The sequence below is a fragment of the Bombus pascuorum genome, chromosome 5, assembly GCF_905332965.1.
Source record: "Bombus pascuorum chromosome 5, iyBomPasc1.1, whole genome shotgun sequence".
In the NCBI taxonomy this organism is placed as follows: domain Eukaryota; kingdom Metazoa; phylum Arthropoda; class Insecta; order Hymenoptera; family Apidae; genus Bombus; species Bombus pascuorum.
In genome coordinates this window covers 12,329,018-12,350,990 of record NC_083492.1, presented here as the reverse complement: position 1 = coordinate 12,350,990, position 21,973 = coordinate 12,329,018, and the positions used below count along the sequence as shown (strand labels likewise).

Sequence of the window (21,973 nt, the reverse complement as noted above, 5' to 3'; positions counted from 1 at the left end):
ATTAATGTTTTTCTCACGATATCTAAATATTTATTTAATTGTTTTTGCCAGAGTGAAAACATCACTGTAAGTTAAATTCGAAGTTTTCGCGATTGCTGATGGTAGGTTTGCGTCTCTACCGAATGTTAGTTTAAAAGGTGAAAATCCGGTACCTTCGTGTACGGTTGTGTTATAACCCAAACATATGAAGTTTAATATCTCATCCCATTCTTTATCATTATTATCATGCAGACTTGTACGGATTAAATCTTTTACTACGGCATGTGTTCTTTCTAGAGATCTATTCGACTGAGGGTGGAAGCTAGTGGTTTTAATGTGTTTAATCTTAAATGCCTCTTCGAATTTTAACATGAGTTCGCTAATGAAGTTTTGTCCCTGGTCTGCTAGAATTGTTTTGAGTGCAGAAAATATGTAAATGTAGTGTTCTAAGAGTGCATTTATTACGGATTCTGTCTGTTGTGTTTTTAGTGGTACTAGAACCAAGTATTTTGTCAGTTCGTCATGTATTGAGAGTATAAATTGATTCCCTTTCTTAGTTTTGGTCATAGGTCCTATGCTGTCGAGCATAGCATTGCAATAGCAATTTTGTCGTTAGGTTGTAATGGTGTATCAGATATTATTGGTTCTTCTTTTGGTCTAATCCGCGTTAATTTCTCCTTTTGACAAGTTTCACATCTCTTTATAGACTCTTCGACTTTATTTAATAAATATGGAATTTTATATCGTTCTTTTATTCTTTGGTATGTCTTTTGTATCCCTAAATGTCCTATCGTACCATTATGTTTTTCCTGAGTTATTTTCTCTATCTCTTCCTCGGTTAATTCTTGAATTGGGTCCCACGCGAAAGTAACAAGGTATCGGGTATCGTTGAAATATAGAAGCATAAGTTTGATCTGGTTCTTTTCTAATTCTGCAAACGTGTTGTCTCCTATACCTTCTTTCTTGTTATTTCGTAATATGTTGTCGATTTTCCGTAGCCACACTGCCTCGTCGAACTCTCATAATTCTGTTTTAGTTAATTGATAGAAACATTGATCGTTAGATTTTATTTCTAATCGTCTTGGGATATCTGATTTCTTTTTCCATTTTGTAAAATGTTGTAAGAAATATAAGACTACTGTTCCTTCAGGAATTTCTACTTTTTGAATCGCGTGAATTCTAGATAAGCTATCTGCGACTGGGTTTTCTTTGCCTTTAACGTGTTCGATTGTGTATTCGTACTCTTCTAACTTTAGTCTCCATCGCCTTGATTTAGACGATGGGTCTTTGCAATTATTCAATCATTTCAAAGCTTGATGGTCTGTTCTAATAATAAATTTTCGTCCTAACAAGTATTGTCGTAGTCGTTTCAATGCCCATACGGTAGCTAATAATTCTTTTTCTGTAGTCGTATAATTTTTCTCTGGAGGGTTTAGCGTTCGAGAGATGTAACAGCACAGGTGTCCGTCTTGTGATAATACGGCTCCTAGTCCTTCATTACTAGCGTCTGTCGTTAATACGAATGTTTTAGAGAAATCTGGGTATGACAGAACAGGTGCTTGACAAAGTTTTTGTTTGAGTGTATCGAAACTGTTCTGTTGTTTGTCCGTCCAGTGGAAGTTAGTGTCTTTTTTGTTTAGATCCGTCAGGGGTTTGGCTATTTTAGAGAAGTTACGTATAAATTTCCGGTACTATCCCACGAGTCCTAAGAATGATTTGACTTCGGTAAGGTTTCTAGGAATTTTAAAACTTTCGACTGCTTCTATTTTCTTAGGATTAGGTTTTACTCCTTCTGATGTCACTATGTGTTCTAAATATTCGAGTACTGGTTTTAGAAATTCATATTTATCTGGTTGGATTTTTAGTCCTAATTCTCTTAGTCTTTGTAATACTATGGCTAAGTTTTCATTGTGTTTTTGAATAGTGCTTCCAAATATAATAATGTATTAGTTGTGTAAATAAAATATAAATAAAATAGACATTATTTCCAATTATTTTACCAATTAGCAGCGATGTGTTCTTTGTTCTGTTTATCAACGGGGATCAAGCGAACTTAAAAACACCGTGTACAACCACATACTCGAGACTGTAAGAAATATCTGTTGTAATTCAATCAAAAATGAATATTATCTGTGTATTGAGTTTGAGTTAGCTTCTCGAATCCGACCGACAACACTACGTGAAATAATAAAAAATATTCTTTTCATAGAATAATGTTATCCAATTAATCAATCGCCTACTATTCTAATAATTGATTCGTTATTATTTCACGCAACCCAACTCTCTGACAACTGCATTGAAAAATCTAACCCAAATCGGAAACATAGATCATATTCACTTTTAATTTAGTTGTTAATTATAATCGTAGAGATATAAAGATAGAGTGCGCAGGCGAGCTGAGAAAGCGAAAGCGAAAGAGAACGCTGCATAAAGGCTTCTTGTGTCCTTGTCTAATAACGCATGCTCATTCGTATAGCAAACATGTAAGTGTATAGCCAACACAAGCGTTGTCATTGTCATGCCTGATTAGATAAGGATGGAAGATATCTTTATGTAGCGTTCTTTCTACTCCTATATCGCATCCACTTACACGTTAACTTAAGACTATATGACTCGCGTACTCTAACTTTATATATCTATGGTTATAACAGACATTTATTGCAGTCTCATAGTTGTTCGAAATGTCGAGTTTCAGGACATATCTAACAATCATCGAAATGGAAAGATAGGTAGTATTTCTGTACTTCTATCAAATTTACTATTAATAAATTGAACACTTTAAACACTCCATCCACTATGTAAACCTCTATTATATACTTGTGTTAGTATGACATATTTTTTATCTTCTAATCTATAATCAAAGAGGAAATTTCCTATCTGCCGTGACGTCTATATCTTATAAAAAGGTTATTTGAAAGTTAGAGGTTTTCACGTTCGTGTTCTATGTATGCCTGTAGCGCTTAAAGTTCTAAAACAGACAACAATTTAAATATCTGTGCAGGTCACATTTTATGAACATTGTAAGTTATAATTTAATTTTATACATATAAGTAATCATTCATATTATAATATTGAAATATACAAAATTATTTATTATATCTATATAGATATTGCATACATATGTATGTATGTTAGGTTAGAAAAATTTACCAATTTGTCCAGCTGAACAAATTGTAAAGTACAATTTAAATAAAAGAAAAAAAGAAAAAAAAATATGTATGTACGTATATGCGTACAACAAATTCCCAATTAGATGAATTTTTTACTGTATATTTCAAAAACAATATGTAAAATGATTTTAATTAATATTATCATTTGTCATTTTACATCTACCTATTTACAGAATTACTGTGGACTCGTCTAAAACCATCAGAAATGAATAACATAGAAACTGTTACTGCAAAAAACACATGACCACAAAATATTAGTAGTAATAGTTGGTAATATTAGTATTGGTAACTACTATTACTAATAATAAATATTAGTAATAGTGATTATAAAAACAATCAATCATATACATTTTGGAAATATTTAGATTTCGTTCTTTGGTTATAGTAAAATAAATTCTCTCTTGTGTAAATAAATGGCTTAAAAAATATTTGTTTACATATACAGTATAATGTATATCTCGTATATGATTATAAAATCCTACATGTAACTTAGATGAAATTATGTTTAGAACCTCATATGACTGACTACTACTTACAGACTTATTAATATGTGTAAATATTTATAGTATATTTAAGAAATTTATGGCCTAACGAAATGATAAGTTTCATTAAATAAACATAACAGCAAATGATTTCTATCAGACTGTTTTAACATTACTAAGCGAACCATTAAGAATGATATTATTTTACAACTTTAATGTATAATAAAGATTTAGAGGTCGTCTTTAAATGCTTTAATAAATTACTGAGTATCTTAAATCTAATTTACAAAAGTATATTATAAAAGATGTATACCAACTTTATCTATCTGAAATATCTCTTATTACTTTAAATAACTGAAAACAGTCAGTTATAAAATATATTAAATATATTTATGTTCTAAAATAGACCTAATATGGTGGTGATGTATCTTTTTTTTTTATATATATATGGTGATATCATATACAAAAGATCTTCAGAGTCCTTTCAAGACCTTTTAAGACCTTCAGATCAGTTTCATTTTTAAGTGAAATGTCCAATTTCTTGTGTTGCAATTTCATAAAATGTTGAATACTGAACATAGAAAGTACTTTAGTAGATTAATTGTAAAATTCAGTGTTACTAAGATTCCTTTTATCTTTCTTTACAGAAAGATTAATTTTATTAGTGTTGTTTTAGATGTGTATATGTACGTATATTGTTTATCGTAATGAGGCTTGTAATTTAGTACAACGTTTGCTTATATAAGTGCACGTTTAATATTTTAGATACAAACAAACAGTAAATAGTGACTATTATAAATAGCATTGTTAGATTGTTGGTGTTATTCTTACGAGAATATTGATATCGAGACATTGTGAAATCTAAATCTAAAGCAATTGTGAGATCTAAATCTTACAATTGCTATTTTTGGATCTTTTGTTTGTTAGGATATCAGTAACGCTGCAAAATATAATAGAAATATTTCACAATGCCAATAATAATTTTGACAAACTCAAATGTATGAGGAATTATTTTCAATATAGTCCCCATTCTATTGAAGTCGGACATAAAACTTATTTGCCTTCAGAACACAAATTCTACAGAGCGTTTTACCTTTTCGCCTACAAAGAAACTACTACAACAAAGTATGTCTTTCTCCTAATTTTTTGTAAATAATTCTTATTCTTCTCTTATTATTTGAAACAATAAAAATGAAGTGAACAGAGTTGGAGAAATACCTGTATAATACTTGCAACAGCTACAATATCTACATAAATTTTAAAACATTTATCCTATTTAACATTTTTTAAATTTAAATGACACAATCTTAAACTTAATAATTGTCAATTGTATGAATTTAAAAGTTGTGTTCATGTGTTTCAAAGCCTAAAAAACACGGAGAGCGACATGCAATTTTGTAACAAAATTTTACTTGAAATCATTTACGCAAACATTGTATGAAGATAAAAAGAACAGTACATGTTTTCTTAAGACCTCTGTTATATGATTTTTATGTGTTATATCCTAATTGGTTATAGGTTTGAAACATAATAATGATAAATGCACATAATTCTGTTTATATTCAATTGTCAGTAGTCATTGAAATCCATGGTTGTTTACCAGATTGGGATTAGATTATATAAACTTTTATATTAATAATCTCATATAAAAAAAGAATATTTATATGTATCTAATATCGATATTGACAAGATTTTATGTAATCATTCTGTTATACATATACAATTAGGGATATTTAATTTTATTACTAAATGTATACACATATTCGTATTTACAAGTTATATTTCTTTAAATATTTATACGCAATTATGTTTCAACCTATTTGTTATTAGAAGTAAAAATATCTCTAGAATCTTCAGGCGACTCTTATCTCTTTAAATGGGACTAAATGTAACATTTAAACGTGATAAATTATATATACATTTTTTTCTAAAGCTCAAAAATTGCCTTTATTATAACGTATAGTCTAACTTACATTCTAATATTCTACAATTCTGATATTTTAATGTATTCTAATATTCTAATATATTCTCATATTTTATAATTCTGGTATTCTCATATATTCTAATATTCTATAATTCTGATATTTTAATATATTCTAATATTTGTATAAAAGCATTGTTCTTCATTACTTAACTTACATAATATAATTCACCATGATTCTCCAGGACTAACGTTACTCTATTAAACCAGCTGCACTACTAGCCAAATTTACATTAACAGATTCTGCTACTAGCTTTTGTGAACAGAAAGGCTGCAGATTTGAATTTTATTCGGTTATGTTAGCGGACTGTCAACAGACATATAAGAAAACCTACTGCAGCAGATCTTCGCAGAAATCAAACAGATTCTGTTCATTAATCTAATGTATCTATTTGTAATAAAATACTGGAAAAAATAATCAAAGATATACCGAAGAAAATAATGAAAGTAAAATGAAAAATATGGACACAATTATAACAATAATTCGCCCAAGTTTAGTTTTGAATTGTCCAAATGTCTAAATATTGGCAAATTTTCTTCGCACTCTTCATTATCAGCAGACTGGTCTTCTTCGTCCATTGTTTGTTCTGGATTTATGTTACATGTTGATGGTTAATGGTTCTGATTGGATGTGTGGAGTACATAATAATGACGGTACTTTTGATTTACTTAGATTCTTTAGTTATTGCTTATGAATTCTGTTTTTAAGGCTAATGCATGAGATATATGGATCTGATGTTTCCGTAGCTCTATTAAATGTATGTATGCTGTAAATTGTTCTTGCAACTATTTTTGCAAGCGTGAAATTGTCTATCATATTAAAAATTTTAAATTTATAGTATTTTGTAAAATTTGTTTTTAGGTTCCGCTGCGTCTTCTGCTAAGTAACCTTGAGAGTAAAATGCATCGTTGAAAATCTGCCTGCTATGTATTAAAATTTTGTGTATTGTTTGTGGCATTGGATACCATGAGGATGTCTTCTTAAATAATTTTGTATTGTGAAAACAGTGTGATTTAAATTTCTTTAAATCTATAGGAAATTGGCAAAATATTGTTATTACAATCGTTCAATATCTTAAAGACTAATTAAAATGGGTTCAATACATAATAGATTCGTCCTGAGAAGCACTATCTGTATCTAAAGATCTGAAGAAAAATATAGATATAGTTCCATTTAAATAAACGATCTTGATTATCATTTCGGAAAATAATACTGTAGAAAAGATTTGTCTTCGTTAAAATATGTACCCCTCTGCATCATGCAATCTTCATATAAATAGTTTTTTGTATCATTTCAAAGTAAACAGTCCAGAGTTACCGCGGACGTCCTGCATACAGTGTATACAGTATGAATACAGTATGTATAAATGGTATACAGTTTACCATGTATGTAATGTTGCTCAAGGACATCGATTAGGCTTTTTAATTGTAAACACAATAAGTTCATGTAAATACAATAAGTATCTATGTATATTACAGAATAGATTGGAAGAAAAGAATATAGTGATTAGGTATCAAGAGAAGAATAATGACGACAGCTTTGTAACTTTATAGCAGCTATGGAAAAGAATTGTAATATTAAAGAAATAAATGACCATTGCTGTTTATAATTATTCAATTTATCTCTATATGAACTATATGTACTTCAGTATATTAAGAATCACAGATTATTATAAATATGTAATGACGCATTGATAATCTCGAGAATATTTTAAATGTGATATATATAAATATATATGTCGGGTTGGCGTTAAGGGCGTTTAATGAGTCTTCACCAGTGTTGTTCATGGTTGTCGCACAGATGTTTATTACACAAATATGGCTGATACGAGATTGACAAGCGGACGCGGTAACTGGACGCTAATGACAATGGTCCTAGGTTCGATATAGCGAATCCACGGTCCACGGGATAACGAATATACTTTGCTTCAAAGTCTAAGTCGGACTCGACTTACTACTCGTGATACAAGGATCGTTTTTGACTCTTTGTTAAGATGGAGATTATTCCGATAGTACTAGCACACTGGGCGTTTAGCTAATGAGATTGTCAGAAAAGGAATGACTTTCCGTCACGACGACGCTGCAGAGGAAAACTATGATGGGGTGTGCCCAAGGGCACGAGATCATCGGATTCGTCAAAGAAAGCCTCCACTCGGAGGGTGAGGGAAATAGACGTTGCTGTTAATTGGTCAATTTCTATGTTGGCGGTTAGAAAAGGATGCTAGCCGCCCTCGAGAGAGAGTTCCTAGCAGGCAGCGTCGTACGTGACCAAATCAGGTTTCCCATATCTTCCCGCAATAGGTGACAGATTTACAGGCTGATAGAATAAAGACTGTTTGTCAATCTGAAGGACTTTAGTTAACTAAGTCCTAAGATTTGTAACGGTTCCTCAGGCTATCTGAACATAAACTGTAAACGATGCATCGGCATCTGGCGATCATCTTACCCAAAGAATGGGGTCTGTGTGTGGCGAGCCGCGAGGCCGTTGAAACGTCTTATTGTCAAGTGTCTGTACTGCCAATTCTTTAAAGGAAAGCTATGTAACTTTATGTCTCTGTTAGGTGGAACGTTCATCCCGTGACCGTGGCTACGCTCGGCGACCGGTTGTCGCCTCGAGCCTAAACTCATTGTCTCAAGTTTCGAATGACTCTGTCTGGGTTATTTTGTAAATGCTACAGTATTGAGGCTTTTCCAAATAATTCCAACGGGGGGGGGGGCGGTGTCCTTTCATCTCCGACACGGCCATCCTGACTATCACACGTCCTCGGGTGTATCTAGAATACTGGGTTTTCCCAATGTTAGATTCGATATAACTGATGTTATTTACAATTTAGTTAAGTGTCAAAATAAGTCAAGGGTCCAGTTTGACAGCAAAAATTCTGGTCGGACGTTTGATAAAGGAAGAGTTAAAAGAGAGTGGAAATTCGTAACGTTACGATTGATATTCGAAGTGCTAGTCACATTTTGTGAATCATCAGTCTGAGCGTAATGACATGATGGACCATTCTCGATCTCGCACCTAGACGGCTGTCACTTCTCTGGATCATGATACCACACTGAGCTTTTGTTCAAACACTATGTTAGATGTTATTTCCATAGTGTTAACGATACTTGAATTGAATTCGGTAACGGTGTGTTGATCTCGCATTTACTTTCTTTGGGCCATATGCCCACCCGTAAGCGTATGTGAACCACTATGTTCGATCCGACACCTGATTACCACGCTAGACATGTGTGAAAACATTGACCTTTGTCATATCGCCACACTGGGCATATGCAAACTCTTTCTGCTAAGTGCTGTGGTCAGAATGATCCTCTGAGACCGAGGTACTCGCATCGTCATGGTCACTGTTCTCGTCATCACCGCAGACGTCCAACTCAGTAGGAACGCGACTATCTGGCATTTTCTTTAACCTATCATGGCTGTATTTATATGACCGTTTGCCGTCTAGTGTTTTTAAAATGTACCTATCTCCTTCCAAAATTTCCGCTATCACAAATGGACCCCTAAATTTCGGATTTAGTTTCGTTTGATTCCTTTCCTCGTTTTTCTTTAATACAAAGTCATCGAGATTGAATTTAACTACTTTGGCTTTCGTTTTATCGAATCTTTCCTCATCATACTTAGCGCTATCTTCCATATTTCGTATGGCCTGTTGTCTTACGTTGGAGATATCTATTTCCTTTTCTTCGGTATTTTCAGATAGTAGTAACCTGTAGGGTCTTGCTGTTTTACCAATTAATAGTTCTAGCGGACTCGATTTAGTCACACGATGAGTGGTGCAATTTAAAGCTAACTGTATTTCGCCGATCGCGTCTTGCCATGATCGCCCGGTCGTTTCTACCGTTGTAAGCATATTCTTTAATGTACCCATAGTACGCTCTACCTGTCCATTCGCTCTACTAGCACCGGTTGCTATTAGGTGCAGTTTAATTTGTTTATCCTAACAAAAATCTTGAAATTTTTTGCCGGTAAAACATCGCCCTTGATCCGCTATTATCCGAGAGGGACTGCCGAATAGAAATATGGCGGACTTAAGTGCCTTAACGGTGCTAAGGGAGTCTATTTTACGAGTGTGGTGTAAGTATACAAATTTGGTAAAGGCATCGATCAGGACAATGACGTATTCCTTCGAGTCGTTCTTGCCGCTCAGATTTCCCGTTATGTCTACGTGAATGGTATGCCAAGGTATGCTGGTCTTAGGTATGGGATGTAATTCAACTTGCACTTTGCCTGAATTCGCCTTAGAAATCTGACAAGCATGACTGTTCTCTACGAATTTGCGAACATATTTCGCCATCCCTTCGAACCAGTAATACTCGTACAGTTTCTCGAGCGTTTTATCCCAACCTAAGTGCATAATTGACTGGTGTATGTGTTTAATGACGGACCACCTAAACCCTCTTGGTACGATGGGCAGGCAGAGGGTCTTGCCTCTCCTTTGTATTTTACGGTAAAGGGTACCGGATCGTAACTCATACGTACTCGCAATGTCTTCCGCGAGCTCGTCGTTTTGCAGTTTGTTGGCGATTTCAGAGATTTGGGGGTCGCGACGTTGTTCCGCTAGTAGCCAATCTTCCGAGATTTCGGCCAGATTAATTTTCTTTCTTTAACCTTGTGAATTATTATGATCAATATCTATGGGCTTCCGCGAATAGAAATCTATGTGTGCCATTCGTTTGTCTCCTCGATACATAATATCGAAAGTGAAAGTCTGCAAATAAGCCCACCACCTATGAACCCTGTTACTCAAATTTACTTTATTGCGGGCTGCTTTTAACGAATTACAATCAGTGACAACGAGAAATTCCCGTCCGTGCAGATAGTGGCGAAAACGTTTAACGGCGTTTACAACTGCTAGGGTCTCTAGTTTATATGAATGGTACCTGGATTCCGCGGGGCTCGTTCCCTTACTGTAGTATTCTATTACTCGGTTTTTGCCGTCAATTTTGTGCATTAAAATAACTCCGTATCCGTCCGAACTAGCGTCAGTATGTAATTCTATCGGGTAATTCGGGTCAAATATCATTAACACCGGCTCGTTAGTCAGGGCGGAAATTATTTTTTGCCTTATGGTTTCGTGTCTATCTGTCCAAGTTAGGTTTTTAATACCGGAGGTAAGTGCGTACAACGGTTTCATTACCTGTGAAAATTTAGGGACGAATTTTCGGAAATAGGAGGCTAAACCTATGAACTGCCTAAGTTGAGCGACGGTCGTTGGTGCCGGTAAAGAACTCAAGGCTCGTATTTTACCCGGATTTGGGCGAACTTCTCCGTTATGAACTACGTACCCGAGATAAAGTACAGACGTCTTAAGAAAGGAACACTTCGAAAAATTGAAGGAGAACCCGGCGTTTACGAGGGTACCTAGTACGATGCGTAGTCTTTCTAGAGCCTGGTCTACCGATTAAGCGACAATTAGGACGTCATCCAGGTAGACAACGAAGTACGAGTGGGCGAGGCCGCCCAAGGCATTGAGAATAGCCCTCTGGAAAACGGACGGTGCGTTTTTCAATCCAAACGGCATCGTTGTATACTCGTATTGCCCGTCGGGGGTGACAAACGCTGTATATTCTGTCGAATTGGGATGAATGGGGATTTGATGGAACCCGCTGGCCATGTCGAGGCTAATGAAGTACTTCGCCTTTTGCAATCTCGCGATTTGATCCGCGATAAGAGGTAGAGGATATCGGTCCGCGACCGTATTTTTATTTAGCTCTCGAAAATCTACGCACAACCTATCCGAGCCGTCCTTCTTCTTTACGAGTAACATAGGGCTCGCGAACGGTGAGTTACTAGGCCTTATGATTTCTGCCGTAATTAATTCGCTTATTCGTTCGCGTACTATGCTTCGCTCTGCCTCGCTAAGCCTGTAGGGGCTTCTTTGTACGGTGATATTAGGATCAATCAAACGTATCTCTAACTGTCCCGTATTTACACGTGTACGCGGGAAACCCGTAATAAATGAACTTTTAAATTCTTCGAGGATGGAGATCAATCGGTCTTTGTCTTTACCGAGCACCTCGGTGTCGACCCCATTAATATCGATTTTACTTTCGGCGGTTATATTGTAAACATTGGCAGCTTTTGCCCTGCAAATACTGAGGCTATTTTGGGTAATATTTACGTTAAAACCTTGGCTTAAAATTTCGCGGCCTATCATGATGTCGTAATTTAGATAGCCGTCGGCAAGGATATGGAAAATTATCTCCAACGCAAAATCATTAATACGTACTATGGATGCAATTTGAGACGTACAATTAATACGGTGATTTCCTATCCCTCGCATTACTACTACGTCGGTCGTTCTTTTGCCGGAAAATTTCGAGGCTACGGACTCTTTGATTAGCGAACATTCGGCTCCGGAATCGAAATAAAACGAGAACGACTCACCCAGATGGCTTAATTTACCAGTTGGAGACTCCACCACGCAAGGAGTTGACTCGACGTTCGTTATCGGGGTCGCGATTTGTTTTCTGCAGCAGCGGGCAGTTGGGTGCGATGTGGCCCTCTCCGCGACACTTGAAGCATGACACCTTGGACGATCCAGCCGGTCGGCTTTTCTCCTGGCGTCGTGCATTCTCCTGTCTCTCGGTTCTCATTCTCGTACGACACTCCGCTATCTTATGCCCGGGAATACCACAGTGACGACATTTGATCCGGGAGTCAGGTATCTTCTGCCGTTTAACTTCGGGGCCAGCTGATGGATTTCCTGACGAAGGCGCCAGCCTCTTCTTCGCGTAGTGGAAAGCATTCATTTCCGTCAAAAATTGGTCCAGAGTCTTGATGTCGCTTGTAAGCGCTAGTTTCTCGACACGTTCGTCGCGTAGACTCAGGTGATGAAGAACGGTGGCGTTGACTATCTCGACCCCGTTCAGATGATCCCACCTTGCCCCAAGGAGGGAACGGAGACGAACACCATAGGCTCCCTTTGCTCTCTCAATTGACTCATAATGGCCATAAGCTGGTCCATCGTTACAACCGGCGATGATCCCACTTCTGATGTCGGGTTGGCGTTAAGGGCGTTTAATGAGTCTTCACCAGTGTTGTTCATGGTTGTCGCACAGATGTTTATTACACAAATATGGCTGATACGAGATTGACAAGCGGACGCGGTAACTGGACGCTAATGACAATGGTCCTAGGTTCGATATAGCGAATCCACGGTCCACGGGATAACGAATATACTTTGCTTCAAAGTCTAAGTCGGACTCGACTTACTACTCGTGATACAAGGATCGTTTTTGACTCTTTGTTAAGATGGAGATTATTCCGATAGTACTAGCACACTGGGCGTTTAGCTAATGAGATTGTCAGAAAAGGAATGACTTTCCGTCACGACGACGCTGCAGAGGAAAACTATGATGGGGTGTGCCCAAGGGCACGAGATCATCGGATTCGTCAAAGAAAGCCTCCACTCGGAGGGTGAGGGAAATAGACGTTGCTGTTAATTGGTCAATTTCTATGTTGGCGGTTAGAAAAGGATGCTAGCCGCCCTCGAGAGAGAGTTCCTAGCAGGCAGCGTCGTACGTGACCAAATCAGGTTTCCCATATCTTCCCGCAATAGGTGACAGATTTACAGGCTGATAGAATAAAGACTGTTTGTCAATCTGAAGGACTTTAGTTAACTAAGTCCTAAGATTTGTAACGGTTCCTCAGGCTATCTGAACATAAACTGTAAACGATGCATCGGCATCTGGCGATCATCTTACCCAAAGAATGGGGTCTGTGTGTGGCGAGCCGCGAGGCCGTTGAAACGTCTTATTGTCAAGTGTCTGTACTGCCAATTCTTTAAAGGAAAGCTATGTAACTTTATGTCTCTGTTAGGTGGAACGTTCATCCCGTGACCGTGGCTACGCTCGGCGACCGGTTGTCGCCTCGAGCCTAAACTCATTGTCTCAAGTTTCGAATGACTGTGTCTGGGTTATTTCGTAAATGCTACAGTATTGAGGCTTTTCCAAATAATTCCAACGGGGGGGGGGCGGTGTCCTTTCATCTCCGACATATATAATTATATAATTGTTTAACATTATATTATTTAGTAAATAATTAGCTTCTTTTAAAATTACACTATTACAGATGTCTATTCATTGGGGTATAGCAGGTGCTGGAAAAATATCACATGATTTTGTAACATGCTTACGAACACTACCAGAATCTGAACATGTAGTTCTTGCAGTAGCAGCACGTGAATTATCAAGGGCACAGAACTTTTCTAGCTTACATAAAATTAAAAAGGCGTTCGACAATTATATAGAGCTAGCGGAAGACAAGAATATCGGTACGTTTCATGTCTTTTTTAAGCTGAATTAATATAGAAATAGTCTTTTTATAAACGTTGAATATTGAAGCTAACAAATCCGCCTTACTCTCCTTGCCTCTGGAAAGCGAGAGAAAGCATGTTCAGTTCCTCACTTGAGTGCGATCCATACCATGGTTCCTTTGAGACCTCTTATCCTCATAATGAGTGGAATACGTTACAATAAAAAAACAATTTGACCTTGAAAATCATGCTCCAGATCAATTTTGCACAAACATTTTATTACAAATCTCCACCGATCCAGAAGTTTAGAATCACGCTACGGTGGTTTTTACACATACTTTTTATACACCTTGTACATTGTACACTGTACATACTCACCACTCGGCGAGGGAATCATACACGCAATTCATTTATCACTCGTTTTTTCATCACTTCGACACTTTTCAACTTCGCATACGCAATTACTCTACAGATATGCACCTCCGAAATACCGAAAACTAAATACGATAGTAAGTTTTAGTGAAATAACACAAAATTGTTGTAATCTATTATTTTTATCGAAAATTGAAAATTAGTACTCATATTTTATGAAACTTATTCAAATATAAAAATGCCATAAATCATAATTTACTTAATTTTAATATAAGCATATTTTTCCCATTGTTTTGTATTTTTTTACATTTACAGATGTCGTATATATTGGAACGTTACATCCTCAACATTTCGACATTGCAAAATTAATGTTAAATCATGGGAAACATGTTCTATGTGAAAAACCTTTAACTATGAATTTGAAGCAAACAACAGAGTTGATAAATTTAGCAAAGGAGAAGAAGTTGTTCTTAATGGAAGGTATTTGGAGTAGATGTTTTCCTATATATGAAACTCTTAAAAAAGAAATTGAATCCGGAAGTATTGGAGATGTTCATCAAGTTCTTGTATCGTTCGGATTTAGAATGCCAGATGTTCAACGACTCAAGTATGTAAACGATGTCTGTTTTGTTCTTTGTATGCATTTTAAAATTAAAATTGTGAATGAAATTATAATTCACAGTACTGCATGTAAGTAAGAAAGACGGTGTCTACCGAGGCAGTTTTTAATGCTAATATTTGGTACGTTGGATATAAAGGTTCTTATTTTATTTACATTAAAACTGCACACAGATGGACTTTTCGTGTGTCAAAACAGTCGTCGATATCCATAACCAAAATTGAGGGAAAGTCTCAAAACAGTATCATTATCGTTGTTGCAAATCTTCGAAGCACAGATACCGTTTTTAAAATAGACACTCTTTGCAACAGAACTCCACTTATCTGAACATCACTTATTGCAATGACATTTTAACTTTTTTTTTTTTTTTTTTTTTTTTTTTTTTTTTTTTTTTTTTCGTGGAGGAAATCCGCACGGACACCCGCCGCTTCTAGGGGGAAGAGCGGCGTGGTAGTGTCGGACTCCAACCGACTAAAACCTCCACGATGACCGTCCCTCTTGCGATCGAGGGGTGCCCGGGAATCGCTGAGGCGACACACCGCCCCCCCCGCGCACATTCTGTCCATAATGGCGCGGCGTGCTGCCATGTCACGTCGTGCACTCTCCCAGGAGCCGTCCGGATCCCCAACCGGACTGCTTGGTGGCTCCCGGATGCTGGAGGGTCCAGCACCTAATTTCAATCCCCTTCGGAGGTCGCGACGGCTCTCGCGCGCCTCGTGTAGGCATGTCCACGGGCACCGCCGCCTCCTTCCGCAGCATAACTAGCTCGCAGAAGAAGGCTACGACCTTCCTGCCCCTCTCGCTCATCAGCAACGCTTCAAAAATCGCCGGTGGCGAGAGGTCGAGCCCTATTTCCCCGGTGAGAGAGTGTCGCGGCGCTGCCCACGCCGGGCAATGTTCCAGCGTGTGCTGCGCCGAGTCCACACTTGCGTCGCAGTGGTGGCAACGCGCGGTCGCCTCTTTCCCGATTCGGCGTAGATATTCCCCGAAGCACCCGTGTCCCGTGAGCACCTGCGTCACCCTGTAGGTCAGGGGAGGTGCGCCTCAGTCCAACCAAACGTTCCAGTTTGGGAGGACGGCCCCGAGGACCCTTAGCCCCGGCGTGCCTGTTCTTGTGTCGAGGCCGGCGCGCCATATGACATTTTAACTAATGCCTGATTAACTGAAGCCTTGCCGTGTGAAACGTAATCTGATTGAAAATTAATCTGAACGTAACTTCCTATGATGTACATGAAAAGTAGTAGTTAATGAGACAAATTTATAAGCCCCTGCTTATCTAAACTTCGATTAATTATATACAGGGTATTCGGCTACAGGTGTCAGGAAATTTAAAGGGTGATTCTTGAAACCAAAATAAAACAAAAATAAAAAATTTAAAAATTGCGTTCTCGGCTTTGTTTTTTAGTTATTGACAATTAAAAATGGGCCAAAATATCCCTACACGCACGAACGAAAGTAAGTTAGACTAAGCAGTGGGATGCACAGGGATCGTTAAATTGAACGATGCATGGGCAGTAGCTTAGTATGCATGTATGTATCCAAGTATATCCAATACAATATGATTGATGCATACGCATTAAGTTGGTGTTCAGTATCGATATCTTATTTACTATCGTTCTGCATCTCTCCGTTTCCACATCTATCCAAATAAATCTCCAAACATGGTCTTGCGAGTTCCCTTTCGACTGCCGAAGAGTGCAGACGTGCCGGGTGCCCGGAGAGGTCTCTCCGTCGAAACCGGACGTGGAAAAAATTGCCCCCGAAAGTGCGAAAACAGGACATACAATTACTATCACACACAACAAGACAGCGCAGAAGCTGAGATACCAACAAACGTACAGCACGTAATGAACATCAACCACAATAATACCAACACCTCTGGCAGTCGAAGCTACGCGCAAGTAACCAAGCAAATAACACCCGTAGTCAACACCAACGACGCTACAGAAATCAAAGAACTACTAAAGCAATCCATCGAAAGCACCGACATGTTAACAAAAACGATAAGCGAACTAAACGAAACATTCAAACAGCAATCACAACAAATCACAGCTATGATACAACTGATAACAAACACGCTAAGCAAAAAATAAAAATGGACATACTAAAAATAGCAGCCTGGAACTCTAACGGCCTACAACAAAGGGCCCTAGAAACCAAAACATTCCTGTATCACAACACATAGACATACTACTCGTATCAGAAACGCACTTCACAACAAAAAGCTATATAAAAATACCGTACTATACCATATACGATACCAAGCACCCCTCAGGAAAAGCACACGGAGAGACCGCAGTAATAATAAGAAACGACATTAAACACCACCTACACAGCCAAGTTAGTAAAGAACACATGCAAGCAACCACCGTTACCGTACAAACTAGCAGCAACCGTCTACAGCTGTCAGCAGTATATGCACCACCGTGACACAAAATTACAGCACAAATGTGGGAAGAATACTTCCAACAATTAGGCGACAAGTATATCGCAGCAGGAGACTACAACTCAAAGCACATAACATGGGGATCAAGAATCACTACACCTCGAGGCAGAACCCTGGAAAAACACATCAGGAAAAACAACCTCAATATATTATCCACAGGAAGACCGACATACTGGCCGACAGACCTGAGCAAAATCCCTGACCTACTCGACTTTGCAGTCATAAAGGGACTAAATGGAAATAAAATAAATATAGCACCCAGCCTCGAGTTTAGCTCCGATCATACACCCATAATAATAACATACAGAAACAAGCCAATACTCTACAATAACCCAGAGACACTATGCAACAAATCCACCAACTGGCAAACCTTCAAAGAAATAATCGAGAGCAAAATTAACTGCAACATCCCATTGAAAACGCCCGAACACATCGAACAAGCTGTAACAACACTTACAGAAACTATACAAAAAGCAGCACGGGCAACCACTCAACCTGAAACTACCACTAGACAAACAAAACAAATCCCATCAGACATCCTCGAAAAAATTAGAGAAAAAAGAAAAGCGAAAGCAAAATGGCAAAAACATAGAACAAAAAAAAAAACAAAAAACTCCTAAACAAGCTCACAAAGGAAATAAAAAATAAAATAAAAAAGCACAACAACAACGAATTCACAAAGTTCATAGAGTCACTATCTGCACACGAGAACTACAACTACTCACTATGGAAAGCCACAAAAAAAATAAAGAAGGCAATAAAACCAGCCTCAGCATTCAGAAAAGCAGGCAACACATGGGCAAGAAGCAACGAAGAGCAAGCCGAAGAATTTTCCAACCACCTATGCAACATATTTACACCACACAACATCAATAACAGCAACCACAATAGTTATACGGACGACGATGCGCTAACCACTAGCACCGCAATTGACAAGCAATACACCATATCTAAAACAACAGCACAAGAAATTAGAAACATAATCGAAAAAACAAAAAACAACAAAGCACCAGGAATCGATTTAATCAATGGTAAAATCTTGAAAAACCTTCCCCCAAAAGCGATACGACTAATCACTATAATATTCAATGCAATACTAAGAATCCAATACTATCCTAACTTATGGAAACAAGCACAGATCATAATGTTACCCAAACCAGGCAAAGACCCACACGAAACAACATCTTACAGACCAATATCACTACTTCCCGTGCTCTCCAAAATGCTAGAAAAAGTAATATACGCCCGACTAAAATCAATAATAGAGAAGGAAAAATTAATACCAGACCATCAATTTGGATTTAGAAACAAACACTCCACCATAGAATAAATGCACAGGCTTGTCAACGAAATAATACACACAATAGAAAACAAACAATATTGTACAGCCCTATTCATGGACATAGAGAAAGCATTCGACAAAATAAACCACGAAAGCCTAATTCAAACAATCAAGAAACAATTCCCGGAACAAATATACCAATTAACAAAATCATATATAAGCAACAGAATCTTCACAATAAAAATCAAGGACGCATACTCCGAAATCAAAGACATCAAAGCAGGGGTTCCGCAAGGAAGCGTCCTAGGACCTATATTATACACACAATACACGGCCGACATACCAACAACTACCAATAGCAAAATATTGACATTCGCGGACGACACAGCCGTACTAGTCAGGCACACTAACCCTGTAACAGCAGCCACAATACTACAAAAACACATCACAAAAATAGAAAAGTGGCTACAAGACAAACAAATTAAAGCTAACCCTACAAATGCAACCACATCACATTCACATTGCGAAAACAGATAATACCAAACATCTTTCTGCACGGCACGTAAATAACACAAACAAGGCAAGTCAAATACCTTGGACTTCACATGGAAACAGCATATCAAATCAATAATAGACAAAATACAGACAGCAAGGAGACAAATGCACTGGTTAACAAGCCGAAAATCCAAACTATGCACAGAAAACAAACTAAAAATATACAAAATAATCATAAAACCAATCTGGACATACGGAATTCCACTATGGGGAACAGCAGCAATGAGTCATATAACCAAAATCGAAACAATGCAAGCCAAAATCCTTAGAACAATAGTAAACGCCCCATGGTACGTTAGAAACGAGGACATACGGAAAGACCTAGGAATACAAACGGTCAAGGAGGAGATTACCAGACTCGCAAAAAGATACAGAGAAAGGATAGAAACACACCCGAACCAGCTGGCAGCGGAAACGAACAACACAACAAACATCGCAAGAAGACTAAAAGGGAAACACCCAATAGACCTCATAAAAGATATAACTTAGAAAACACGAAGTTGGCACCCCGCTGGGGGTAGCCACCCACATGCTATATTTTTTTTTATTTTATTTTTTTTATTACCAATGAGATATAAAACTTTACCAAATGTCCTTCAGGACAAATTGTAAAAACCAAAATAAACTATTAAAAAAAAAAAGAAACCAGCGTGCGAATCTGGACTAGAATGCACTGTACTTATACTTAGACTTAAATATATTTCTATTATACATTCATCCACGCATTTCCTCTCTTTATTCCGAGATAAACTTCAACACTTTTTCCATGAAAATTCAAGACCACCTCAACGTTTCTAAGTTTTTTTTTTATAGTTTATTTTGGTTTTTACAATTTGTCCTGAAGGACATTTGGTAAAGTGTTATATCTCATTGGTAATAAAAAAATAAAATAAAAATAAATATAGCATGTGGGTGGCTAGCCCCAACGGGGTGCCAACTTCGTGTTTTCTAAGTTATATCTTTTATGAGTTTTTAAGTGACAGCATGTATCGAGTCCGGCCGAATAACATGTAAAAACGGACACGACACAATTCTATGTACAAAAGTAAGAAAAAAATATAGAATAAAAGTTTTTCATTCTCGGCTGTTTCCGAGAAAATCGAGCTTGAAAATGTATCAAGTATATTTGAACATAGCTAATTTCGAACTGGTCAGGGCTAAATAATCCATAAGAGATCATCGTACGTGCAAAAATAAGTCAAAAATGTAGAATAAAAATTTTTCATAAGACGCTTTGTTTCTGTATTAAAAAATAAATAAAAAAATAAATTTGAAAATTTATCATACGTATGTACTAGGCTAATTCTTAACTAAACATGTCCAACCGCTATTTTTCTGAAAATAAAATCTTTAACGGAAAAATTTTATTCTACATTTTCGACTTATTTCCATAAGTAGAATGTCCTCCTGTCGATTCTGTTCAATCTAAAATTAGCCAAGTATATTCGGAAAATTTTCAAACTTGATTTTCTCGAAAAATAAGCCCACTTTTACATATTATTCGGCCGGATCCTCTATGTATGTATTTTGAACTTCGCGGCGTTATTGCAGTCGTCAAGATGAGTTCAGTAACCTACTATACTATGAATTTGAGATAATCTTGACATGACCTTGAATTCGGAAATTTAAATTGGAGCAATAAGTAGTAGATGATTGTAGTGTGTAATGCGAAAAAGTATTATTGTGTATTGTCGGTGAATTCTTCAAATAAGCTTATTAGTTTGACAGTTTTAATCTTATTTTGAATATGTAATTCGATCGAAACAAAATAATTTTTCATGTTCTTTCTGTTGATCCAACCTAAATTTTTTAATTCAAAGTCATCTGAAGGTCATAGTATGGTGGATGTTTGAATTCGTCTTGGGGTCAGCTACAACTCTGGGAAGCTCAAAATATATAATATTGTATATGGTGTCACTTAAAAAAATCAAGGTCATGTTGACCTTTCATTAAACAATAATTTGTCGGAAATTTTTAATATCCAAATGTGTAGTGAACCAAAAATTGATTAACTTCTATTTAAAACAGTTCTTTGTGAAATTATCGAAAATGCTTGAAAAATAGTGGTAATTCTCACAGGATAAAATTTACCGAATGTCCAGCTGAACAAATTGTGAAGTACAAATTAAATAAAAAAAAAAAAACTTACTAGATATACCTTGTATTCTTGTATTCCGCGTTTTTGACGTTTTTGAAATACTTCTATAGGTATATGACTCAGCATCAAACTTCCTACATTTATAATGTGTTGTGTATTAACGACTGTAATTTAATTTCTGTGTATCTGTGATATCCATTAATTCTTTATTCTAGGCAGTATGCTAAAATCTGTTAATTTTTATTAAATGCATAATACATTGGAAAATGCATTACATATTTAAGTCAAACTTATTATATTAAAAAATACGTTATTCTGTTTAGCATAAAAAGTCTAGGAGGAGGTACCGTATTGGACTTGGGCGTATATGGAATACAATTTGCTTGTTTAATATTTAATAACGAAATACCTCATACTGTACAAGCTGCTGGGTGCTTAAATGAAGAGGGAGTTGATCAATCTGTATCTACTACCTTTCTTTACAAAGGAAACCGTACTGCAACCATTATTACTCACTGTCTAGTTGATTTACCGAATGAAGCTTACATCATTGGTACAAAAGGAATGATAAAAGTTCCGAACTTTTGGTGTCCTACAACGATCGAATTGCCAAGTGGTAAAATAAATATACCACTTCCTGAAACTGAATATAAGTTTAATTTTATTAACAGCATTGGATTTATTTATGAAGCTAATGAAGTTCGCAATTGCATCTTAGCAGGTAC

The 21,973-nt window shown here is 36.8% G+C and overlaps 1 protein-coding gene across 5 annotated transcripts in view; it reads left to right on the top strand.

Annotated features, from left to right (window-relative positions):
• Positions 1-2,866: 2,866 nt before the first annotated feature.
• The window catches only part of LOC132907531 (trans-1,2-dihydrobenzene-1,2-diol dehydrogenase-like), a 216,956-nt gene continuing 197,849 nt past the window's right edge, over positions 2,867-21,973 (top strand). For 3 of the 5 annotated variants that reach the window (XR_009658200.1, XM_060960715.1, XM_060960717.1), the window contains exons 1-5: positions 2,885-2,999; positions 6,170-6,250; positions 13,693-13,894; positions 14,564-14,855; positions 21,572-21,969. Coding sequence is in view for 4 of the 5 variants with exons in the window: in XM_060960715.1 (XP_060816698.1) it covers positions 2,991-2,999; positions 6,170-6,250; positions 13,693-13,894; positions 14,564-14,855; positions 21,572-21,969 (982 nt within the window). In the remaining variant the exon portion in view is untranslated. Of the gene's footprint in view, positions 3,000-6,169; positions 6,251-13,692; positions 13,895-14,563; positions 14,856-21,571; positions 21,970-21,973 lie in introns of all 5 variants that reach the window. The other 2 variants (XM_060960716.1, XM_060960718.1) reach the window with 2 other exon arrangements.